Source organism: Schistocerca gregaria, chromosome 9 (assembly GCF_023897955.1).
Source record: "Schistocerca gregaria isolate iqSchGreg1 chromosome 9, iqSchGreg1.2, whole genome shotgun sequence".
NCBI lineage: Eukaryota > Metazoa > Arthropoda > Insecta > Orthoptera > Acrididae > Schistocerca > Schistocerca gregaria.
In genome coordinates this window covers 68,655,154-68,682,138 of record NC_064928.1, presented here as the reverse complement: position 1 = coordinate 68,682,138, position 26,985 = coordinate 68,655,154, and the positions used below count along the sequence as shown (strand labels likewise).

Sequence of the window (26,985 nt, the reverse complement as noted above, 5' to 3'; positions counted from 1 at the left end):
GCCAATGTGTAAACACACAGAACTTTCTTATCTATGGTTATATATTGGAAGGTACACTTTCTAACTTTCTATTTTATTTTTTTCACCCCATTTTTCCCTCCATTTAAAAGTTATGAACTGCTAGTTAAACAGGAGTTTCATATTATGAAAATAAAGATGAAATTTCTTCTCTTATGTTAATGCAAACTGACACAATGAGGTTTTTTGTAGACAATTGAACCCTCTGGTGACCAGTTTACTTCTTTAATAAGAAGCTGTTCCAGAAATCTGTCGCAATAGATGTGGCAAGATGAGTTTGTGCAAATTGTGCTGTGTTTTGGCAAAAGAGATACAATTAATCCTGTCAACAAGAGAAATGTGGCCATTACTCATAAATAGTGATGCTTCTTTGAATGAGAAAAGGTTAACAATCCACACAAAAATAAATTATTGATATGTGATGCATTGTTGCTGGGTGGGCACAGCTGAGTAGGTGTGCTGCTTCCCGACTCACTCATTCTTACCACTTCTCCCCTTCCTACCGCTCCCCGCAGCTTGTATTCAGTGCTGCCGCCACTTCTTGCCGCTAACCTCACAGCTACCCAGTTGAGGTAGGGAGGCGTGAGGAGTGGTTTGTTTGGATCTGATTCTCCGAGACTGAGGATGCAGCGGCCAGAGACAGTGGTCAGATGGGCATGAGTTGTGTCTGAGTGATTATTTGGACCTTTATGTGCTTTCATTTTCTGACAAAGGATGTGGCCAAAAATTTAGTTGTGAAAGTGTGATTGTCTTTCCTACATATCTTTCTGTGGCCCAGTGATCGTTTTCGCAGAGAGTTGCTATCTATCCTCATTTGTACTGATTCACAGAGTATTTGTACAAGTTATGCATAGTATGGATTGATCACCACAGTCTCTTTCATCAACATGCTGTCTGTGACACATGAATAGCTGGCTACACGAGTGGACGTCCACAATGGGCCAAAACCACGGGCCATTTCCTCAGGTGTATCTAACGGATCAGCCCTGCCGATCTGAAGACCATTGTTTCCCAATAATGTGCAGGCCTTGCCCGTCAGATCTAGTCTCATCGATCTGATCTAGTCTCATCGATCTGCCCGAAGGCCAGTTCTGTTTGTGTGTGGCATAATGAGATGGATTTTCGTGGTTTATCCGTGGACTCGGGACTGTGCTGCTCCTCGACAGGCCAGAGGCCGTGGCCGATGGATTTCAGGAACTGTGACTGGCTCACTACAAGTACATTGTATAATGCATTTTTATAGATATTTTATTTATTCTAGTACATTTTGGCATTTTGAAAGTAGTTCATATATTAGGAAACATGGATATAAACAGAAGAAAATTGTGACAGTCGCTGGCAGAAAAATCTCACAGTATCTGTAAAATGAAATGATTGTGTGGCATTGATGGCAGAGCCCATCCTGGGAAGTTTGGCTACTGGGTTGCAAGTCTTCGTTCAGGTGACACCACATTGGGTAACTTGCATGTTGACCATCACAAAATGATGATAAGGACAACAAAACACACAGTTCACGAGCGAAGAAAATCTCCAACCTGGTCAGGAATCGAACCTGGGTCTGCTGCATGTTAGACAAACACATTACAACTTAGATAAGCCGTCGGACACACAATACCTCTCAAATAATAGATATAAGACACTGAGTAATAACTGACAATAACGATCATAGTAGAACCAACATTTTTTGGGCCGTCACGTATGGTGTTCATTTACACAACTCTTCCCCACCTTATACACTTCTTTCAAGAGGCCTACTACTTTCTGAGAGTAATTCTTAAATTAGTGAAGGTATTTAAATGTCTTTTGAGTCCAAGGAAATGCGTATTTTTGTCACCAAATGTGTTTTGTTTTATTGAAATAAAATAACATCAGCGAAGTCCCTTTTTTTTGCTTCAATCTGAGTCTTTATTAACACTTTAGATCTCAAAATTTGTCAGGGAAAATGCTAAAATTTGTCTAGAAATCAGGGAATTTCACTTGGGGGAACTTGTGGTAGTCCTGAGTATTAAAATCATGATGAGAATACCCTGCAGTGGAACGACAGGCACTTTTTGCCAGGTGCACAAAGGGGCCATATCTGTGAAAATTACACCTTTTTGACTTTTTGTAACAGCTCATAGAGATACATCAGCATAACAGGCACCAAGTAGATAACCTTGTTTTACTCTCTAGCATTACTTCTGGATCACATGATAAAATAATACTCCTTAACTTCTCATTCACTACACTCATGATGAATTGTCTGTCCCTTCTAATGATCTGAAAACATTGTGAAGGTGGAAGATATAATCTCAGTGGCTAATGGCTCACTGGTTACCGAACTGTGTATTGTTCTTGACAAAAGAATAAGCCCCCCCCCCCCCCCCAAAAAAAAAAAAGTTACAGATATATGTAACTGAAAACTTTTATGTACTAACGAAAAGAAATGGGAGTGTTTAAAAGGCGAAAAACAAAACACTACTCAGTGACAATAAAATTCAGTATACTGTAAGGCTATATTTTTTGAATAAGCACCATTTCTCCAGCCCGTAAGCACCATGTCAAAGTGAGCATATGGCAGGACTGGCTTCCCACTATCCACCTCACCTCTCCTGCAGTGCTCATGTGGTGTGTGGTGTGTGGTGCGAGAAATGGTGCCACAACCACAATGCCGCATTACCTGGCATAGGTACATGTTGTGTGCCCATCATATCACATCTCAATCTGTGCAGTCTCATTTAAACAAAACATGAGCACTGTGCTGCCACACGCCACATGCACTATATGCGTCTCGATTTGCATCTAGTGTAGGACTGACACATATATTTGTAATGTCATGTTAATTAATAAGTGGTGGTTTTTCTATTTGCTGTTTGATAGGGTATCGAATACAGTCTTTCATATACTTTAGCTAACTTGCGTTGCTATTGATAGGCTTGTAACATTTTATATATTAATATTCAAATGTTTGTAAGAAATCATTAAATGGTTATCATCAAAAGAAATTGGAAATCTTTTTACATTCAACAGGCTGTTTCACAGGCACAACTAATCCGTTCCCTAGAGTCAAAACTAACAGCGCTGCAAAGTGAACTGGAATTGTGTCACGCTTCACAGCAGCAGTTGAAGATAAAAGCAGACATGGCATGTAGAGAGAGAGAAAATTATTGTTCCTTTATTGGACAGTTTCTTGAATCTCTCAAGAGGAAAGGACAGCTTAAAGTTGTGGATTCAGAAGGTAATACGGTATGTATCCATAGATAATTGTCTCTGTGCAAAGAATGTAACTAAAGGCTTACTTTTACATGCTTGCATATGTTATTTTTTATTCAAAATTGTAGTGAACCATTGATTAGCTTAACTTACTATTTTATTTAAACATTCAATGTTCATCAAATTCAGACAATCTTTGGTCCATACATCCTGTTCAGTTGTGCATTCCACAGTTGCAATGACCAATAGTTCTGAAAAGTTCTACTTAAGTATAGCATGTATCATAATGTTAATGTTAACATTAGAAGACAGAGGACATATTTGTTATAACACACGATATGTTAAATCGAATATTACACAACAATTAATCAGAATTATTGTGGATTAAACTGTTGGACAATGTTTATGACATGAAGAAAGTTGGAACTTGTTCAGCATGTTCTGTCTTAAGAAAATAATAAGCACAGTCATCTATAATACAAATAAATAAATAAAATATAGTTCTTAACCAAAAATATTATGAAGCTCTAGGAGTCAACATTCATAACATCATCAGTAGGCGGTATCTTCAAGCTCATAATCAATCACAAACCTGAAATAACTGTAATTTGCCATCATCTGCGGGAGAACTAATGAACTGTATATTAGTCATAATTTGAGAATACTGAGTATGCAAGAAAAACCAGCAATTTTGCATGAAAGTTGACCAGATCAGCTTTGCAGTGAAGACTTAAACTTCTCATTTTTTCATGTACTTAGAAATTCCATTTCACCACCTCTATTTTCTCTTTGTAACAAACTGTATGCAGTGATGCTGCTTACAAAGCTTTCAGTCTGTCGTTGCCTAAGCCCAATATTGAAAAGAATGCCTGTGGACAAATTTGTGCAAGTTTCGATCAATTAATTTCAATAACATCAGCAAACTAGTGGCCAATATACTTTTCCTGCAACTACTGGAGTTCAGAGGTCTGTATCTTTCGTATCATTCTTGAGTTGCATACCTTACAGTAAATTCATCTAGCTTCAGATTGTCACCAAATTTATAACACTTTTAATAAAAATGGCACTATTGCATTAGTCATGGTGTTCTGACAAACAAGCTGGTACACCTTTGATGACCCATGTGAAAACTAACACACACACACACACACACACACACACACACACACACACACACACACACACACATGTCCATCCGCACATATACAGACACAAACAGATATATGTAAAGGCAAAGAGTTTGGCAGAGATGTCAGTCGGGGCGGAACTACAGAGGCAAAGACGTTGTTGAATGACAGGTGAGGTATGAGTGGCAGCAACTTGAAATTAGCGGAGGTTGAGGCCTGGTGAGTAACAGGAAGAACAAACAGTTTCTTTCACCTATTAAACAACCATTTCGGTTAGTTCTAACAACTTTCGCTTTATTTTCATTTCCATTTTTCCCACATCACTGATCATTTTTAGCTGCTCCCCACAGGTTTTAACGTCATTATTTCTTCGTCAGACAATTGTTAGCCTCATTTTCGTAATCTGCCACAACAAAACCACTCCTTTTAATACATTTACACGCAGTTTTTTCGAAATTTTCCCGAATTTCTCCACCCTTTAACGTGTTTTGGTGGCAACACAACCACCTAACCTTTGTGCACATCGTTGTCTATCAACCCAAGTTCACCACAGGATCAACATAGCTCACCTTTAACCAACACTTTTTCGACTCTTTTTCACACCAGATCTCCTGTTGCTTTCTAGTTCACCTTTATCTCTCCCCATATAATTTCATTTTCATTTCAGCCTCATGTTACACTTTCCAGCTTCTAATACCATGTCACCCTCACAACCCCACAATGACCCCATTAAGTTTTATTTACATCCCATCCGCAAACATGCCTTCACCCTAGCCAGATTACGCTCCCATATTTTATTTACTCAGGCTTGTCTGACATTTGGCATTACCCCCAAAGGCCTCACACTTATAGTTCCCATCTCTGGCTGTAACCCTTCTTTCCGTCAGTCCCTATACCAGTTCCAAACTGAACAATCCATTGCCCTCACCCACCTAATCCTTCACCTACACATCAACTCAGCCAATGAACACAACTGTCAACTCCTATTCTTAATAAAAGTCCTCAATCTTTCCTCTCCCACATCCACAACGGCTGTTCAGAGCATCCTCCTACAGGCCAACCGCAAATTAGAACAGCATGCTGCCCTCCACCTAAAAAAACTATCCAATATCCTGGTTTCCCACCTCCGGAAAGGCAACTCACTCACCCTCCACAACCTTTCCAGTACACCTCAACCTCCTCCTCATTGCACACAGACCCAGACTCTCCCATCTACTCAATATCCCGCTTCCAGCTCCACTCCCCCCAAAACCTCAAAATTCTAATCAACACAATCTGGAATCACAACACCCTAATTCAGTAGTTAACCTTTCCTCCAAAACTCTCTCCCAATCTGAAACCTCTGTCCTATCCAAAGGCCTCACCTTCAGCCCGACTCCCAGATTCAACCAAAAAGCCCTCGTCAAAGATGTACTGGCCTACACTAGTACTCTCTGCTGAAAATCACTTTGCCATGAAGAAAAATAATCTTAATCCTACTCCTAATGATCCAATTCCACAAGACACTATCCAAATTGAACCCTGCGTGCAACAGTTCCGTCCTCCGTCACAGCGGGCCCACCTCCTCTTCCTCAAAATCACCCTCGCCAAACCTTCCAGGAATTTCTCACTTCCAGCCTTGCCTCTCAACCCTTCTTGAAAAACCTTAATCCTACTCCCAACATCACCACAGCTGAAGCCCAGGATATCCGTGATCTGAAGGCTGACCGATCCATCGTCATTCTTCCGGCGGACAAGGGTTCCACGACCGTGGTACTTGATCGTCGGGAGTATGTGGCCGAGGGGCTGTGTCAGCTTTCAGACAACACTACATACAAAGTTTGCCAAGGTAATCCTATTCCTGATGCCCTGGCGGAGCTTCAAGGAATCCTCAGAACCTTAAGCCCCCTTCGAAACCTTTCACCTGACGCCATCAACCTCCTTACCCCACCGACACACCGCACGCCTTCTTCCTAAAATTCACAAACCCAATCATCCTGGCTGCCCCATTGTAGCTGGTTACCAAGACCCCACAGAACATATCTCTGCCTATGTAGATCAACCCCTTCAACCCATTACATACAGTCTCCCATCCTTCATCAAAGACACCAACCACTTTCTCGAATGCCTTGAATCCTTACCCAATCTGTTACCCCCGGAAACCTTCCTTGTAACCATTGATGCCATTTCCTAATACACAAATATTCCGCACATCCAGGGCCTCGCTGCAATGGAGCACTTCATTTCACGCCGATCACCTGTCACCCTACCTAAAACCTCTTTCCTCGTTACCTTAGCCAGCTTCATCCTGACTCACCACTTCTTCACTTTCGAAGGCCAGACATACCAACAATTAAAGGGAAAGCCATGGGTACCAGGATGGCCCCCATGTACACCAACCTATTCATGGGTCACTTAGAGAAAGCCTTCTTGGTTACCCAGGCCTGCCAACCCAAAATTTGGTACAGATTTATTGATGAAAGCTTCATGATCTGGACTCACATTGAAGAAGAACTCCAGAATTTCCTCTCCAACCTCAACTCCTTTGGTTTCATTAGATTCACCTGGTCCTACTCCAGATCCCATGCCACTTTCCTTGACGTTGACCTCCATCTATCCAATGGCCAGCTTCACACCTCCGTCCACATCAAACCCACCATCAAGCAACAGTACCTCCATTATGACAGCTGCCACCCATTCCATATCAAATGGTCCCTTCCCTACAGCCTAAGTCTTCGTGGCAAACGAATCTGTTCCAGTCCTGCATCCCTGAACCATTACACCAACAACCTGAAAACAGCTTTCGCATCCCGCAACTACCCTCCCGACCTGGTACAGAAGGAAATAACTAGAGCCACTTCCTAATCCCCTCAAACCCAGAACCTCCCACAGAAGAACCCCAAAAGTGCCCCACTTGTGACAGGATACTTTCCGAGACTGGATCAGACTCTGAATGTGGTTCTCCAGCAGGGATACGACTTCCTCAGATCCTGCCCTGTAATGAGATCCATCTTTCATGAAATCCTCCCCACTCCACCAAGAGTGTCTTTCCGCCGTCCACCTAACCTTCGTAACCTCTTGGTTCATCCCTATGAAATCCCCAAACCACCTTCCCTACCCTCTGGCTCCTACCCTTGTAACTGCCCCCGGTGTATAAATTGTCCCGTGCACTCTCCCACCACCACCTTCTGCAGTCCTGTAACCCGGAAGGTGTACACGATCAAAGGCAGAGCCACGTTTGAAAGCTCCCATGTGATTTACCAACTGACCTGCCTACACTGTGAAGCTTTCGATGTGGGAATGACCAGCAAACAAACTGTCCATTTGCATCAATGGACACAGGCAGACAGTGTTTGCTGGTAATGAGGATCACCCTGTGGTTAAACATGCCTTGGCGCACAGCCAGCACATCTTGGCACAGTGTTACACCGTCCGTGTTATCTGGATACTTCCCACTAACACCAACTTATCAGAACTCCGGAGATGGGAACTTGCCCTTCAATATATCCTCTCTTCTCATTACCCACCAGGCCTCAACCTCCGCTAATTTCAAGTTGCCGCCGCTCATACCTCACCTGTCATTCAACAACTTCTTTGCCTCTGTACTTCCACCTCGACTGACATCTCTGCCAAACTCTGTGCCTTTACATATGTCTGCTTGTGTCTGTATATGTGCAAATTGATATGTGTGTGTGTGTGTGCGCGAGTGAATACCTGTCCTATTTTCCCCCTAAGGTAAGTCTTTCCGCTCCCAGGATTGGAATGACTCCTTAACCTCTCCCTTAAAACCCACATCCTTTCGTCTTTCCCTCTCCTTCCCTCTTTCCTGATGAAGCAACTGGGGGTTGCGAAAGCTTGAATTCTGTGTGTGTGTGTGTGTGTGTGTGTGTGTGTGTGTGTGTGTGTGTGTGTGTGTGTGTCTGTCAACATACCGACGCTTTCGTTTGGTAAGTTACGTGTTTACACAGTACATATGTAGTTGATTAGGAATGGGACATGGGCAGAAAAGACAAAACAAGTGAGAACAGCACAATATTGATTTTATTATTAACGGCTAACACAATTTGTTAAATATGAGCACTGGAGATGCTGATGAGACACTGCATCCATAAAGTGATGTGATCAGCAGTTGCAGTGGAATGTGAGTAACATGTTCCAGTATACTGGCCTTCAGATCAACTGGAGACTGAACATGCCCTGGTAAATGCAGTTTTTTTAGATATCCACACAGCCAAAAGTCACACGGCTACAGAACAACTGATTTTGCTGGCTGTGCATCTAGAAAACCTTTTGAGACAACATGTTTGTGGAAGGTTGCATTAAGTAGATCTGTAACAGGATGAGCAACATCAGGTGTTGCTTCACCTTGCATGAAATCATTGGTTTTCACATAGTTGTGGTCTTCCAAAGCAGGAATAACATGCTGTACAAGGAGGTCTCAGTAATGTTCAGATGTCATACTTCACCTGACGGGCTCTCTGCGTGTATTTTCTTCAAAGAAAAATCAACTGAAAATAAAGGTGCTTGTGAATCCACACTACACAGTCACATCTGGTGAATGCAATAGTTATTCCTGTGCAACATGTGGTTTAACTGTGCCCCAAATTCAGCAGTTTTGTATTTTCACTGTACCTTGTAGTGTCTTGTCACTCCATAGAATGTTGCCTGGACACATGTCATCAACTTTGATCCATTCCAGACACCAAAGAACAAATTCAAAACATTGCTGCAGATAATGAGGTTTCAGTTGCTGCACTGTCTGGATCTCGAACGGGTTTGTTGTTGTTGTGATCTTCAGTCCAAAGACTGGTTTGGTTCAGCTATATATGCTACTCTATCCTGTGCAAGCCTTTTCATCTCCTAGTAAGTGCTGCAACCTACATCCTTCTGAACCTGCTTAGTGTATTCATCTCTTGGTCTCCCTCTGCAATTTTTACCCTCCACGCTTCCCTCCAAAACTAAATTTGTGATCCCTTGATGTCTCAGACTGTGTCCTACCAACTGATTCCTTCTTCAATGTAAGTTGTGCCACAAATTCCTGTTCTCCCAAGTACCCCCTTGTTAGTTACATGATCTACCCATCTAATCTTCAACAGTCTTCTGTAGCACCACATTTCTAGAAGCTATTTATTGCCCATGTTTCACTTCCATATTGGGCTATACTCCATACAAATACTTTCAAAAAAGACTTCCTGACACTTCAATCTATACTTGATGTTAACAAATTTCCCTTCTTGAGAAATGGTTTCCTTGCCATCGCCAGTCTTCATTTTAGATCCTCTCTACTTTGACCATCATCAGTTATTTTGCTGCCCAAATAGCAGAACTCTTCTGCTACTGTAAGCGCCTCATTTCCTAAACGAATTCCCTCAGCATCATCTCATTTAATTCTACTACTTTACATTATTCCCAATTTGTTTTTGTTGATGTTCATCTTATATCCTCCTTTCAAGACACTGTCCATTCCATTTAACTGCACTTCCAAGTTCTTTGATGCCTCTGACAGAATTACAATGTCATTAGCAAACTGCAAGGTTTTTATTTCTTGTCCCTGGATTTTAATTCCTACTCCAAATTTTTCTTTTGTTTCTTTTACTGCATGCTCAATTGAATATTGTATAACATCAGGGATACAACCCAGTCTCACTCTCTTCTCAACCACTGCTTCCCTTTTATGCCCTTGAGTCTTTTAACTGCCATCTGGTTTCTGTACAAATTGTAAACAGCGTTTTGCTACCTATATTTTACCCCTGCCACCTTCAGAATTTGACGGAGTGTATTCCAGTCAACATTGTCAAAAGCTTTCTATAAGTCTACAAATGCAATAAACATAGACGATAGGTTAAGGAAAACCAAATCTAAGAAAAGTCATAGGTTCAGTACTGCCTTGTGTGTTCCTACATTTATACAAAATCCAAACTGATCTTCCCCAAGGTCAGCTTCTGCCAGTTTTTCCATTCATGTGTAAAGAATTCGTGTTGGTATTTTGAAACTGTGACTTATTAAACTGATAGTTTGGTAGTTTTCACATCTGTCAGCACCTTTCACCTTGTATTTTAATTCCACTCCTGAACCTTTATTTATTTCCATCATGGGTTCCTCTATGTACAGATTGATGAGTAGTGGCGAAAGGCTACAGCCTTGTCTTACACCCTTCTTAATACGAGCACTTCGTTCTTGATCGTCCACTCTTATTTTTCCCTCTTGGTTGTTGTACATATTGTATATGACCCGTCTCTCCCTATAGCTTACCTCTACTTTTTTCAGAATCTCGAACAGCCTGCACCATTTTATATTGTCGAACGCTTTTTCCAGGTCGACAAATCCTATGAACGTGTCTTGATTTTTCTTTAGCCTTGCTTCCATTATTAGCCATAATGTCAGAATTGCCTCTCTCGTGTCTTTACTTTTCCTAAAGCCAAACTGATCGTCACCTAGCGCATTCTCAAATTTCTTTTCCATTCTTCTGTATATTATTCTTGTAAGCAGCTTCGATGCATGAGCTGTTAAACTGATTGTGCGATAATTCTCGCACTTGTCAGCTCTTGCCGTCTTTGGAATTGTGTGGATGATGCTTTACCGAAAGTCAGATGGTATGTCGCCAGACTCATATATTCTACACACCAACGTGAATAGTCGTTTTGTAGCCATTTCTCCTAATGATTTTAGAAATTCTGATGGAATGTTATCTGTCCCTTCCACCTTATTTGACCGTAAGTCCTCCAAAGCTCTTTTAAATTCCAATTCTAATACTGGATCCCCTATCTCTTCTAAATCGACTCGTGTTTCTTCTTCTGTCACATCAGACAAATCTTCACCCTCATAGAGGCTTTCAATGTATTCTTTCCACCTATCTGCTCTCTGCTCTGCATTAACAGGGAAATTCCTGTTGAACTCTTAATGTTACCACCGTTGCTTTTAATGTCACCAATGGTTGTTTTGACTTTCCTGTATGCTGAGTTTGTTCTTCCGACTATCATATCTTTTTCGATGTCTTCACATTTTTCCTGCAGCCATTTCGTCTTAGCTTGCCTGCACTTCCTATTTATTTCATTCCTTAGCGACTTGTATTTTGTATTCCTGGTTTTCCCAGTACATGTCTGTACTTCCTCCTTTCATCGATCAACTGAAGTCCGAGGGTCAGTCAAAAAGTAATGCCTCCTATTTTTTTTTCTACGTTTAATTGTCAGGAAATTTAAATGCAATTACATAGGTTGAAAACCACAACATTGAGGATCATTATGTCATTTTTCAATGTAATCTCCGCCCATCTCTACAGTTTTGGTCCATCTTTGAACAAGGGCATGTATCCCAGCACGGTAAAAATCACAGCTCTGCTTCCTAAGCCATTGACGCACGGATGTTTTGACGGCCTCCTCATCTTCAAAATGAATCCCACGATGAGCTTCTTTTAGTGGCCCGAACAGATGGAGGTCTGATGGTGCCAGGTCAGGGCTGTATGGGGGATGAGGCAAAACTTCCCATCCAATTTTGACAATCTCGTCAGAGGTGTGACGACTGGTGTGTGGTCTTGCATTGTCATGCAAAAGAAGAACATCCGCCATTGATTTTGTGGGCGAACTCGCTGAAGACGTGCTTTAAGTTTTTTGAGGGTTGTGACGTATTGAACAGAATTTATTGTGCATCCCTGCTCCAAAAAATCAACCAGAATCACACCCTCTGTATCCCAGAAAACTGTTGCCATAACTTTCCCTGCAGATCGCACAGTTTTGAATTTTTTCTTCCTCAGCGAGCTTGTGTGACGCCACTCCATTGACTGCCTCTTTGATTCGGGTTCAAAAAAATGCACCCATGTTTCGTCCCCGGTCACAATTTTTTTCAGAAACTCATCTCCCTCCAAACGGAAGCGCTGCAAGTGTTAGGAGGCTATTGTTTTCCTTGCCTCTTTATTCTGATCGGTTAACATTCTTGGAACCCACCGTGCACAAACTTTTGAGTACCCCAATTGTTTAATAATCGTGATCACACTGCCTTTACTAAGAGAAATAATGCGACACACTTCATCTGCAGTCACCCGACGGTCACCACGAATGATGTCATCAACTTGCTGAATGTTGTGTGGAGTCACTGCACTCACCGGCCTGCCGCTCCGCTTTTCGTCAGTCAACGGTGTTTGCCCTTCAGCTTCCTTACAACGACGAACCCATCGTCTAACAGTGCTGACATCCACTGTCACAACACCACACACCTTCTTCAGTCTTTTATGAATGTGTATGGGCGTTTCACCTTCTGCATTCAAGAATACAATCACACAATGCTGTCTCAAACGAACATCGATGTCGGCCATCTTACAAACTTCTGCTGTGCTGCCACCTGTTGACACAGAAAGTTACTACTGCAGTGGATTGCAGAAGAAGGTTTGAGGAATGGCGCCAAATTCAAATTTTTCACTTAACTTAATTTTTTTAAGTAGAAAAAAAAATGGGAGGCATTACTTTTTGACCGACCCTCGTACTTCTTCTGTTACCCATGGTTTCTTCGCAGCTACCTTCTTTGTACCTATGTTTTCCTTCCCAACTTCTGTGATGGCCCTTTTTAGAGATGTCCATCCCTCTTCAACTGTGCTGCCTACTGCACTATTCCTTATTGCTGTATCTATAGCGTTAGAGAACTTCAAACGAATCTCGTCATTCCTTAGAACTTCCGTATCCCACTTCTTTGCGTATTGATTCTTCCTGACTAATGTCTTGAACTTCAGCCTACTCTTCATCACTACTATATTGTGATCTGAGTCTATATCTGCTCCTGGGTACGCCTTACAATCCAGTATCTGATTTCGGAATCTCTGTCTGACCATGATGTAATCTAATTGAAATGTTCCAGTATCTCCCGGCCTTTTCCAAGTATACCTCCTCCTCTTGTGATTCTTGAACAGGGTATGCGCTATTACTAGCTGAAACTTGTTACAGAACTCAATTAGTCTTTCTCCTCTTTCATTCCTTGTCCCAAGCCCATATTCTCCTGTAACCTTTTCTTCTACTCCTTACCCTACAACTGCATTCCAGTCGCCCATGACTATTAGATTTTCGTCTTCCTTTACATACTGCATTACCCTTTCAATATCCTCATACACTTTCTATCTGTTCATCTTCAGCTTGCGACGTCGGCATGCATACCTGAACTATCGTTGTTGGTGTTGGTCTGCTGTCGACTTTGATTAGAACAACCCGGTCACTGAACTGTTCACAGTAATACGCCCTCTGCCCTACCTTCCTATTCATAACGAATGCTACCCTGTTATACCATTTTCTGCTGCTGTTGATATTACCTGATACTCATCTGACCAGAAATCCTTGCCTTCACTTCTTTGACCCCTACTATATCTAGACTGAGCCTTTGCATTTCCCTTTTCAGATTTTCTTGTTTTCCTACCACGTTCAAGCTTCTGACATTCCACACCCCGACTCATAGAACATTATCCTTTCGTTGATTATTCAATCTTTTTCTCATGGTAACCTCCCCCTTGGCAGTCTCCTCCTGGAGATCTGAATGGGGGACTATTCCAGAATCTTTTGCCAATGGAAAGATTATCATGACACTTCTTCAACTACAGGCCACATCTCCTGTGGATACACGTTACGTGTCTTTAATGCAGTGGTTTCCATTGCCTTCCGCATCCTCATTTTTTATCAAAATTTAGGCAGTGGTGGGGATCGAACCCGGGACCAAAGACATTTTGGTTATGAATCAAAGACGCTACCCCTAGGTCACGGGTACAGTCCCTCTTACACTTCCATAATATTGCCCTCAAGTACATCACCCTTGTATAGACTCTATATACTCCTTCCACCTTTCTGCTTTCCCTTATTTGCTTGGGACTGGTTTTCCATCTGAGCTCTTGATATTAATAGAGGTGGTTTTCTTTTCTCCAAAGTTATCTTTAATTTTCCAGTAGGCAACATCTATCTTATCCCTAGTGCTACATGCTTCTGTATCCTTAAATTTGTCGTCAAGCCATTGCCGCGTAGCCATCTTGTGCTTTCTGCCGATCTCATTTTTGAGATGTTCGAATTCCTGCTTCTTTTACTACATTTTTATATTTTCTCCTTTCATCAATTAAATCCAATATCTTAAGTGTTACCCAAGGATTTCTATTAGCCCTCGTCTTTTTTATCACTTGATCCTTTGCTGCCTTCACTATTTCGTCTCTTAAAGATACCCATTCTTCTTCTACTTCATTCCTTTCCCCTGTTCTGTTCAAATGTTTCCTAATGCACCCTCTGAAACTCTCTACAACCTCTGGTTCCGTCTCGTTAAGTTCCTACCTTTTTGCAATTTCTTCAGTTTTAATCTACAGTTCATAACCCATAAATTGTGGTCAGAGTCCACATCTACCCCTGGAAATATATTACAATTTAAAACCTGGTTCGTAAGTCTCTTTCTTATCGTTCTATAATCAGTCTGAAACCTTCTGGAGTCACCAGGTCTCTTCCACGTATACAGCCTTCTTTTATGATTCTTAAACCAAGTGTTAGAATTTTGCACAGAGCATAACTCAATCATAGCTAACAGCTAGTTTCCTCTCTTATTCCTTACCCGCAATCCTTATTCAATTACTACTTTTCCTCCTCTTTTTTTTTTCCTATTATCGAATTCCAGTCCCCTATGACTATTAAATTTTTGTCGCTCTTAAATATATATCATGATAAATTTCTTCAGACTCTTCATCATCTGCAGAGTCTGTTTGCATATAAACTTCAACTACTGTGGTAGGTGTGGGCTTCATGTGTATCTTGGTCATAATAATACGTTCACTATGCTGGTCATAGTAGCTTATCCATGTTCCTGGTATGGTTACTGGTGTAAAATATGGTTCAAATGGCTCTGAGCATTATGGGACTTAACATCTGAGGTTATTAGTCCCCTAGACTTAGAACTACTTGAACCTAACTAACCTAAGGACATCACATACATCCTTGCCCGAGGCAGGATTTGAACCTGCAACCATAGCAGCAGCGTGGTTCTGGGTTGAAGTGCCTAGAACCGCTTGACCACAATGGCCGGCTTGTGTAAAATAGACTGCAGAACTTTCTGTACTGTTGATCATGTGATGGACAGTTCTAATGACTGCATGACCACCTAACTGGAGCATGTGCTGCATGGTCAGCTACTGCAACAGCAACCTTGTCAATAACTTCCTTTGGGATCGGATGCCTTCCTCTTTCAGGTGCCACACCCAGCTCACACTCTTTTCGAATTTCAATATCATCTTCTTCAAAACATGTAATGACTTTGTGCCTCTCCTCAGACCTTTCAGTCAGCAATAATCTCTCACCGCAGCACTGATTTCTGCCAGTCACATATAACAGTTTCACTAACAGCATATGGTATGTCTTTTCGATAACCATACTGTTTAGTCATGTTGTGACTTGTTAAATGATTATCTGGATGTTAGGCAATCACACACATAGTATACAGTGCCAGATTTGTGTCTGGTGGGCGCAGTTGGAGCTAATTTGTTTTCTGTCGCAAATTGGTTTTGCATCAATACATTAGCTTATCTACCAAGTTTTGCTGCCCTACAGTAATTACAGCCCACACTGGACCTCTGTGAGTAGCTGCACTTTTAATTGTAATCTTCGAGCTTATATATTTGTTTGCTCAAACATGATTTGAGAAGTGAAGTAATTTGCCATGTAATTACTTCAAAGACTGAGAAAGTCATTGTAAAGGGCCCTAACTGACTGACCCACCAATTTTGTGTGCAGCATACACGTGTCTGTCAACTTCACTTAGCTGTTAGAGCACCATCCTCTTCCTACTGCTGGTTGCAAATTGTTTATAGCTTAGCTGTTACAGCACCATCCTCTTCCTACTGCTGGTTGCAAATTGTTTATAGCTAGTTTATCAAGGTTATGTTCAGTGATATACTGCTTAGTTTGACACAGAAACAAAAACTGGGATTTACCTTGGCTATTTTAGAGGCCAGAAGACCAAGTGGGCGAGGGGGAAAAGGGGGGAGGGGATTTGTGGCAAAGAAGCAGCTAACGCAAAGAAATTCAACCTTGCTCTGTTATTGAATATGAGAGCTGATGGTTTTCATGAATTACTTAATAATGACTGAAATGTGTTTTATGGTGCTGCCGAACATCATGAAAATATTCCTAATAAAAAAGAATGTTGTGATAAAAGAAGATATAAGTTGTGAAGAGAGGCTGTTAGCTACATTGCGATTTCTAGCCACAGGTCAAAGTTACAAGGACATCGGATTCATTGCAGCTGTAGCTCCTCAACTATTATCAGAAATGATTCCAGAAACCAGCGACATGATTTATATTATGCTTGCTATTTGTTTTTTATTGATTGTCATTTTTTATTTACAGCTCACTGTTGCTATATTAGTTTACAAATTGTCATTTTGTCATTTGGAGATAGCGAGTGGAGCTGTGGATATGAGGAATTGGAGTGCCAAGTGGAGAAATTAGAACATTTCTGATATATTCTCCTATTTGAGGTCAGTAGAGGGTTGGCAGTAGCTGATGCAGGCAGAAACATTTGTGCTGTGTATGGGGATAATGCCATTGGATAGAACATGGCAAGAAAATGTTTTTCTCATTTTAAGGACTTTTTTCTGCCATTAATGACTTCACATTCAGGAAAACATTCAGAATTCAATGAAGATTGTTTGAAGACATTAATCCACCATACTCAGTGTCAGTGTACTTGAGAACTGGTTCATGTGATGAACTGTAATCATTCCACCACTGTGCAACTGTGGCATGCAGTGTGGAAGGTTTGGGTCTAAGCCAAAGTCTCAAAAATCAGAAGATAGCCATATGCGCATCTCTACCTGCTCATTATCAACTGGCTCGTGAACAACACTGAACATTCCTGTGCTGTATCATTACTGGTGATGAGAAATGGTGTCTGTATGCTAATGTAAGGAAAACAAAGGAGTGGTAGAGCCCAAGCAAAGCAGCAACTCCCTGTACAAAGACCTGTGCGCATCCACAAAAGGTAATGTCATGGAACTGACAGTGGAACAGCGATGATGTGCTGTACTATAAATTTCTTCCCTGGTGTGTAACAATTACTACTGAACATGGCTCAGTGTCTTCTTTGCCTCAAAACCACATGATTTCTACAGTCACAGAATGGGTACGTTACCTCAGCATTGGCAGACTGCTGTAAATAGTGAAGGAGAATGTATAATTGATGACTGAAATTTCTGTTATGAGTATCTGTTGCATTTATTAAACTTATGGAAAAACACTACAAACTTATGCACCAAACCAATAGTTGTCTGAGGAATTACATTGTGGTAAATCAAATTTAATAAAACAAAACTATTCATGTAAACTTTATTAAATAATTTTTTGTAGCAAAAAGCTGTCTCCTGTAAGTTTATGAAACTCATTTCAAATAGGATGATGACGAACTACAAATGGTGGTGGCACACACAATTTAATAAATATAGAAACAGATACATAAGAAATGAAGCATTTAGCTTCTATTAGAACTGTAAAAAGTGTCCTACACTTTGATTTTAGTAGCAGAAGGTGTGGCAATGGGCTGGAATTCTTTACCCTTCTAACAATGGAACAATTTCTACTGTGAGATGACAGAACATACAGTAAATCTATTATGACAGAGAAGTAAATCATCGCCATACAAAGGGGGTTCAACAAGTTTTGCACGGCGTCTGGTTTTTTCCCCCCCCCCAGGAGGAGAATGAAATTTTTTGTGGACATACTTGGAACATTTAGCTATACATTGAACCCACTCAATGTAGCTTCCATCAGCTGTGACGCATCTGGCACAATGTTCTTTCCATGATGTATATGCAATTTTGTAAAATTCTGGGGTTTGGCTTTTACACCATTACTTGACACAGGAAATAAGATCTTTCTCACTATCAAATGTTTTACGTGCAGGGGGTCCTTCAGATGCCCAAAGAGGTAAAAATCAGACGGAGCCAAGTTGGGACTGAAGGGAGGATGAGGAACATAAAGGCCCTTCAGCTGTGTGTATTTCAGTTTTTAGGTTTTATTTCCGATGTGCATTGCATCATCGCTGGCTGGGTGCAGCTGAGTGCGTGAGCTGCTTCCCTACTCCCTCATTCTGACTGTTTCTCCCCTTCCTATCACTCCCCTCAGCTTGCAGTCTGTGCTGCCACCACTTCTTGCTGTTGGCCTAGAAGCTGCCGATGAGAGGCAGGGAGGTGTGAGGAGTGGCTTATTTTGATCTGATTCTCAGAGACTGTTGATGCAGTGGCTCTAACCAGGTGTGCATGGGTTGTGTCTGTGTGTATGCTCTCATTTTCTGACAAAGGCTATGGCCAAAAATTTAGTTGTGGGAGTGTTGTGTTTTCTATGTGGCTGTTTGTGGCTCAGCAATCATCTCGATTGTGAGTTGCTATCTATCCCCATTAGTATTGATTCTCAATGTATTCGTGCAAGTTATCTGTTGCATGTATTGATCACAGCAGTCTCATTTTGTCAGCATGGTGTCTGTGACATGAATAACTGGCCACGCCAGTGGACTCCCATGATAAGCCAAAACCACAGGCCATTTCTGTGCTATATATAATAGATCAGGGCTGCCAATCTGAAGCCCATAGTTTGCCACTAATGTGCAGGCCTAAACATCAGATCTAGTCTCACCGATCTACCTGCAGGCTTGGTCTGTTTGTGGGTAGTATTCCCTATCAGAGGGGACACAGGCCGGACGCATTAGACATGGCCCTCATCAAGGGCATTACATCGACACTCAACACTGCCATTGAAAACGATCTGCCCTCAAACCACCAACTTGTAATACTATACATTGAGGAAACACTGCAGCACTTGAAACAACACAGGATGTTGGACTTTAGGCGTGCGAATTGGACATTGTTCAAGGAAACGCTCGATAGCCACATTCCACGCATACAAGAAATTAACGAAACAGCACAAATTGACGAGGCAGTAGAACCCTCACTAACGCTGTCCAGGACGCAGTGGCAGGCACCGTACCTGATCGCACCTCATGACGACACGGTGCCACCCTGCCCCAGAAAATCCTGGGCCTAATCTCAATGAGGAATCGCTTCAAGAGACAATGGCAGCACATCAGGCATCAGTACTTCAAATGGCACATGAAGAGGGTACAGGGCATCACACATGACAAAATGCAAACACATAGAACACAACAGTGGAACCAAAAACTCGAAGAGCTGGACACCGCACGACCTGGCACGTGGCATCTAGCCCGACACGTCACCAGGGAGAAAATGCACACCCCAACGCTCCAAGGGCCTGACGGACCTGCGTACTCAGTAAAGGAGAAAGCAGAACTAATGGACCGCACACTCGCCTCATCAATCACACCGAACCTGGTACCATCAGATCCAGTGTTTACACCTGCTACTGACCAGGATGTTACACACATTTTAGCCCAACCATCACGCGATGACATTCGACTTGCTAGTACAGTCGAAATCTCCTGGTCTGTAATGAATTTCACTGCTAGGAAAGCCCCTGGTTATGATGGCATTCAAAACCGTGTCCTCCAGGAGTTCATGGATAAAGCTGCTGAATACCTAACACACATAATGAATACCATACTAAAACACCAACACTTCCCCGCCTTTTGGAAGACGGCCAAGGTCCTGGTGTTCAGGAAGCTGGGCAAAGACCACAGCCTACCACAAAATTACCGACCCACCAGTCTTCTGAGTTCGCTCAGCAAGGTTGTTGAGAAGGTGATTCTCAAACGCATCACAATGCACTGCATAACAAATGTCATCCTGAGACCAGAGCAATTTGGCTTCAGGAATCACCACTCCACAACACAACAACTCTTACGGGTCGTTGAACATATAACACATAGCTTAAACACAAACAAAGCAACAGGGGCTCTGTTCCTCGACATCAAAAAGACTTTTGACTGTCTATGGCACAACAGCCTCATTTGCAAACTCATAGACACAGGCTTCCCTGACGGGCTGGTGTGTCTCATACACTCATACCTCACGGACAGGAGTTTCAACACTGACGTGCAAGGAAAACAATCAACACGACACGGTATACACACAGGAGTACCCCAGGGAAGCATCCTATAGCCCCTACTGTTTAACCTCTACATAAACGATCTCCCAACCACACAAAACACAATGATGGCAATCTACGCGGATGACACAGCCATCCCCATGCAGGATTCGAAACCATCAAACATTACGTCACACTTACAGACCACACTCAGAGTGGCTGAGCCTCGGTTAGAGAAATGGCGTGTTAGAGCAAACGTCAACAAGTGTGAAGCCGTTCTGTTCAGTAGAAGACCGAAGCAACTGCACAAACACCAATACTGCAGATCAATAACTCTACATGCACGCCCAATATGTTTCCGCGAGAAAGTCAAATACCTCGGTGTCTGGCTGGACAGGAAATTACTCTGGGGGGACCACACACAGGACATGACCAACCGAGTAAGCGCGAGGCTCAAACAGCTCTACCCTATCCTCAACAGGCGAAGCACACTGAACAGAAGGGTGTTGAGGTCCACGTACACGACACGTATTCGACTCTTGATGACGTACGCAGCTCCTGTCTGGGGATATGGTGCGCCTACACACCTGCGCTGTCTGCTGATCATACAAAACAAAGTACTCAAAATGATAAGCAATGATCCACGATACACACACATCACAGAATTTCACTGGGAATACCGACTTGAGACTCTTACGGAGGTAATCCACAAACTCACCACAAGACTATACTGAAACTCCAGACATTCACAGAACCCGTTTATTCTGAATCTATGGAACTACGATCACAACCATAGATGGAAACATAAAAGACCAAAAGACATACTTGTAAGGACCTAACATCTATGGCCAAGTACATGCGAACACAACGGTGCAGGTGAGCCGCTGTTAATCAACCACCATTACTGGATATCCAGTTTGAACACTCTTGCCGAGTAACTGGCACCACGCAGGGAAGCAGTACCGTACACTGCATGCAGACAGGCTCCACACACCCTCCACACAGTGGGATGATCTATGGCCGATCTCCTACTACTGTATAACGATCTTGATTGTTCCAGTAATGTAGCAGCTGCAGCAACTGGGAAACATCGCCATCGCCTGTCATGGTAATGATGCATGGTACCTATACTAACAAATCCAACCTTGCATGAGCTATTGCAGCTAGTAAGCCACTACTGCTCTTACTACCTATCCCACTGTCGCAGAGGATTTTTCCCACGGCATGAGCCATGGCACTTTTTTTTCCTCTGCTCTTCAAATTGCTACCCTCATTTGGGTTTTGTCAACTATCTATCACCTGATGGACTGTGTTAATGCGTAGTCTTACCCAGATGCACGGATAACATCACAACTCAGCATCCCATCATCCACCTATTAGATAACTAACATGTTGACGGAGGTGACAGTAGAACTTTTGGTTTGGTCACCATGTTGGTGCAGGCATGGAGGGTGTGGCATAATGCGGTGGATTTTTGTGGTTTATCCATAGACCCAGGACTGTAGTGCTCCTCGACAGGCCAGAGACCAAGGACAATGGATTTCAGGAATTGCAACTATATCACTGCAAGTACATTATACAGTTTGGCATTTATAGGTACTTTATTTATTGTGGTATATTTTGGTACTTCAAAAGTATCCAGAATCTCCGCTGCAGAGTGAAAATCTCATTCTGTAAACATCCCCCAGGCTGTGGCTAAGCCATGTCTCCACTATATCCTTTCTTTCAGGAGTGCTAGTTCTGCAAGGTTCGCAGAAGAGCTTCTGTAAAGTTTGGAAGGTAGGAGACGAGATACTGGCAGAAGTAAAGCTGTGAGTACCGGACGTGAGTCGTGCTTCGGTAGCTCAGTTGGTAGAGCACTTGCCCGCGAAAGGCAAAGGTCCCGAGTTCGAGTCTCGGTCGGGCACACAGTTTTAATCTGCCAGGAAGTTTCACTTCAAAAGTAGTTTATATACTAGAAAGTATGAATGATAAGAAGAAGAAAACTGTGAAAGCCATTGGCAGTTTATATGCTATGTATTCATGTTTTTCTTGAAATAAAAAACACACAATACCTGTAAAATAATAGACATATAATAACCAACAGTATGGAGCATAGTACAACCAATATTTTATTGGCAGTCACCCACAGTGTTAGTTTACACAACTCTTCCATTCTTTATACACTCTTTCAAGAGGCCTACGTTTTCTGAGGTTACTTCTTAAATCAGTGAAGGTATTTTAAATCTGTCTTGCAACTCCAATGAAAAGCATACTTTTGTTACCAAATGTATTTAGTTTTATTGAAACAAAAAAAGTGAAACATATACATCATTTGGCTTCCTTCTCCATCCTTGTTGCAAAAGATGTTGATGTTAATACTTAAGATTTTTACTCACACATTTAGAAATACAGAAGTCCTTACATTTTTTGTCAACTTATGTCTTTACTTACCATTGAGATCTCAAAATTTGTCAGGGAAAAATGCTAAAACCCTCTGGAAATCAGGGAAATAGCAGCGAATTTCACTTGGGGAAATTTGTGGCAACTGTGACTGTGTATCATGGACGTTCCCTCACATTATGAAATGTTCTACTGGTTACATATCTATTCAGTGCATGGTCAACTATTCTTTTGAACTTGAGCCACATTTCCTCCATGTGTTCCTGACCTGTGCTGAAAGTTTCAAGTTCCTCATTGAGATGTGACACTACTGATTTTTTTATCTAGTTTCTTCTTCTTGTTTCTTGGCCTACTTTGGACCACATTTGTTCAATTGCTGGGCTTTGATGTTTGTTCAATACTATTGCATCCTCTGCTGATGTAACTCCTTCCTTTCTTCTGTCCAGGAGGTACCTTTTCTTTGGGGCTTTTCCTGAAATCCTTGGACTTTCTTCAGGTTATGGCTCACACATTGTCTGTCCTGGAGACCAGTTATTCCAAGTTCTTTAATGTCCTATTCATTTCTGTCATACAAGTGGTGCGAATCTTCTTGTTTTGCCTGAAGGTGAACAGGTGGTTGGTCAATCTGTTTGGAGGCAAGCTTGCAACATGGCAATAGAAAGCTACCGTTCTTTTTCTTGCACAGTCAGAGAGCCTCTTGATATGTTCATAGAGCTCTGAGTTATATCGGCTTCTGAATTCCCCAGTTTCTTCTACTGGGCCTAGGATCTTCCTGAGGATTCTCCTCTCTCTGACTTCCAATTCTTCATCAGACCTCTCCGGTTCCTGGAAAGACATTCCGTGGCATACAGGGTTTCTGGTTGTATGACTGATGTGTAGTGCTTAAGTTTCAGGTTGTGTAACAGGCATTTTTTGTTGTACGTGTGCATAGTCAGTCAATAACCTAGTTCCAGCTTGTTGACACTCCTGAATAATGATGTTTTTTCTGATAAGTTGTGTTCAATCCATTTGGCAAGGTACCTAAACTTCTCAATCCTTTTGATGTTTCCCTGGTCTAGTAACACTCTCTGTTAGCTTCTTTGATGTTGGTGAAGAACTTTGTTTTCTCCAACGACAGTTGAAGATCCATGTTAGCCTGATTTCTGAAGCAGTTTACCTGCATGGTTCCCGTTTCAAGAGAATCAGCAATCAGTGCCATGTTGTCTGCAAAAGCCAGGCAATCTACAATCAGTGCTTCGTTCTTACGGCCCAGGTAAACACCACTCTGAACACCCAAATTGGTCAGTTCCTTGTGCCATTCCTTCACAACCTTTTCAAGGACACAGTTGAAAATAAGTGGGGAGGGTCCATCCCCTTGCTTCACTCCAGTTTTTATCTCGAAGCTTTCTGAGATCTCACCTCTAAATTTGACCTTGGAATGGGTGGTGGTCAAGGTTTCTAGAATGAGTCTCTGGGTTTTGTTGTCTAGTCCCAGTTCCTGGAGTATTTTGTTAAACATTTCTTGATCAACAAAGTCATAGCCCTTCATGAAATCAACAAAGGTGATGACCAAATTGCGGTTTTTCATCATGGGGAATGCTAGTACAGTTTTAAGGTTGGATCTGTTCATCACAGGATCGGATCTTCCTGAAGACTCCCTGATATTCCCCCATTTGACTATCCAGTTGATCTTCTGCCCTTGTTAGGAATGCCTTGGTGAGAATCTTGTATTACTGAACATATGTAGCTTTCTGCTTGTTTTAGTTGTCCTTTGTAGTTTGGTAATCACTCTTGCCCCAACCACATCATGGTCGCTGGTACCAGTTTCGATTAGGGCATCCTCAAAGAGGTCGGGTCTATTTGTTGCCATTAGATCCAATATATTTTCATCATGAGTAAGGTTCCTAGTTTTCAGAGAAAGCACTTGATGTCTTATCATGTCTACCACTAACAAAACTGTAAATTTTCCATTTAATTATTGTACAATTAAAGTCCCCACTAATGATTACAGCATGATTGGAGAACCGATATAAAAGTGAACTGAGGTTTTCTCTGAAGTTTTAGGTTACATCAAGAGATGAGTCTGGTGCTTGATAGAAGCGGGGTGTATACTCAGATAAGAAAGAAAAAAAATGCTGGATTTTTCCCAGATTTCCCTGTTAAACAAGCGCTTTTATCCACATGAAAATACACTTTTTCCAAGATGGAAAAATATGCTTTCTCCATGATAAGTCATAGCGTACTTTCCCTTGAAGCTGTAACAATATCAATGCTTTGAGTGATACGTGTTTTCATCTTTTATACACCAGTGTAGAACTTCTGTTTCTTCAGAGAACAAAAATACCCGGGCAAAAAAAAAAAAGTTTTGTATTCTTGTTATGAAAGTACAGATTCAAATTCTACGAAAAAAGCTTGAAATTGAGATCGAAATTCACTTTTATAAGCCAATTGTGGCTAATGTCATGTTATCTCACCAGCCAATGACAACAGATATTGAGAGCATAGGACATGTGATGTAGTCAGCCAATAGCAACATTATTGTTAAGTAGCATGAACTCACAAATGGGAAAAGTTAATGGTTTAAACTAATCTACATAGCATAGCTACCAGGGAAGCTAAGCTTTCACATATAATATTGGTCTTTTAGTGTGTGTTACACTCTTCAAGGTACATCACACACATATGTCAGTACAATTTCAAATAATAACATTAATGTCTGGTCTTCTGAGCTCAAAATTCCTCTAAGTGGATGGTAATCAATGTGTTATGTCTTAAAATGAGAGTCAAATGCTCTGTGATTCATTCATTTCCTCTAAGTGGATGGTAATCAATGTGTTATGTCTTAAAATGAGAGTCAAATGCTCTGTGATTCATTCATTGCACGTTCTCACATGTAACATAATTCACCTTGTGTAAAAGGAAATTTACTTTGAAAGTAACGCTTTTCAAAGCACCATTCACAATATTCTCCCACAAGCTGTTAAAAATTCATTCATTTCAGCAGTTTACAGAGAGCACCAGGAAACAAGTGTGAGCAGCTACAATGATTTAGGAAGCATATATATATATACCAAGCGGGAAAGTGCTGGTAGACAGGCACAATAAAATAACACACAAACACACATACAAAATTTCGAGCCTTCGCAACCGGCGGTTGCTTCGTAAGGAAAGAGGGAAGGAGAAGGAAAGATGAAAGGATGTGGGTTTTATATGTATGAATGGATATGTGTGCGTGTGTGCGAGTATATACCTATCTTTTTTTCCCCCTAAGGTAAGTCTTTCCGCTCCCGGAATTGGAATGACTCCTTACCCTCTCCCTTCAAACTCACATCCTTTCATCTTTCCTTCTCCTTCCCTCTTTCCTGACGAAGCAACCGCCGGTTGCGAAAGCTCGAAATTTTGTGTGTGTTTATTTTTCCCGTGTGGAAGTTTCTTATATACCAAACGGGAAAGCACTGATAGATAGACACAATAAAACACACACACACACACACACACACACACACACACACACACACACACACACACACAAAATTTAAATTCTGTGCGTGTGTTTTTTGTGTGTGTGTTTTTTATTGTGTATCTACCAGCGCTTTCCCATTTGGTAAGTCATGGAATCTTATATAAAGATTTCAAGACTTATCAAGCGGGAAAGCGCCGGTAGACAGGCACAGTAAAATAACACACAAACACACACATCTTGCATGGAGTAAACATTTCATTCTTGGTCATGCTCATCGATCTGTGGTATCAAAAGTAGCTGTAACATATCCAGGTACGCTATCCTGTTGATGGTTCTCCCACAGAAAGAAGGGGGCCGTACGCTTTGTTCTAGCTCAGCGGAAAAAAAAAAATTCAGTTTCAGGCTATCACAAACATGTTGCAATGTTTGATGTGGATTTTCACTGCCCCAAATTCTACAATTATTTGTGTTAACCTTGCCAATTAAGTGAAAAGTCGGCTTGTCAGAAAAGATGTTTTTGCCCAAGAAATGTGCATCCTCATGTAATCAATTTAACATACCTGCACAGAACTTCTTGCGAGTTATTTTATTAGTGTCTTTTATTGCTTGTACAATTGTTAATTTGTATGGTTTCAAATGTAAACGATTTCTCAACACATGCCAAAAAGTTGTATGTGGGATTAGAAGTTCGCAAGATGCATAGCGGGTTGATTTTGTAGGGCTGTTAACAAAACATTGTCTCACTCACTCAATGATCCTGGCACATGTGCTTTGATGACCTGATGATTTCCCATGTCTTACCAAGCACCCTGTTTGTACAAAACATCGATGCTACACATAAATTGTAGGGCTAATA

The 26,985-nt window shown here is 41.6% G+C and overlaps 1 protein-coding gene across 6 annotated transcripts in view; it reads left to right on the top strand.

Annotated features, from left to right (window-relative positions):
* Positions 1–26,985, top strand: part of LOC126291636 (uncharacterized) — a 163,767-nt gene that overhangs the window by 99,407 nt on the left and 37,375 nt on the right. For all 6 annotated transcript variants that reach the window (XM_049985200.1, XM_049985201.1, XM_049985204.1 and 3 more), the window contains one exon: positions 3,028–3,243. In XM_049985200.1, coding sequence (XP_049841157.1) covers positions 3,028–3,243 — 216 coding nt within the window. The remainder of the gene's footprint in view (positions 1–3,027; positions 3,244–26,985) is intronic.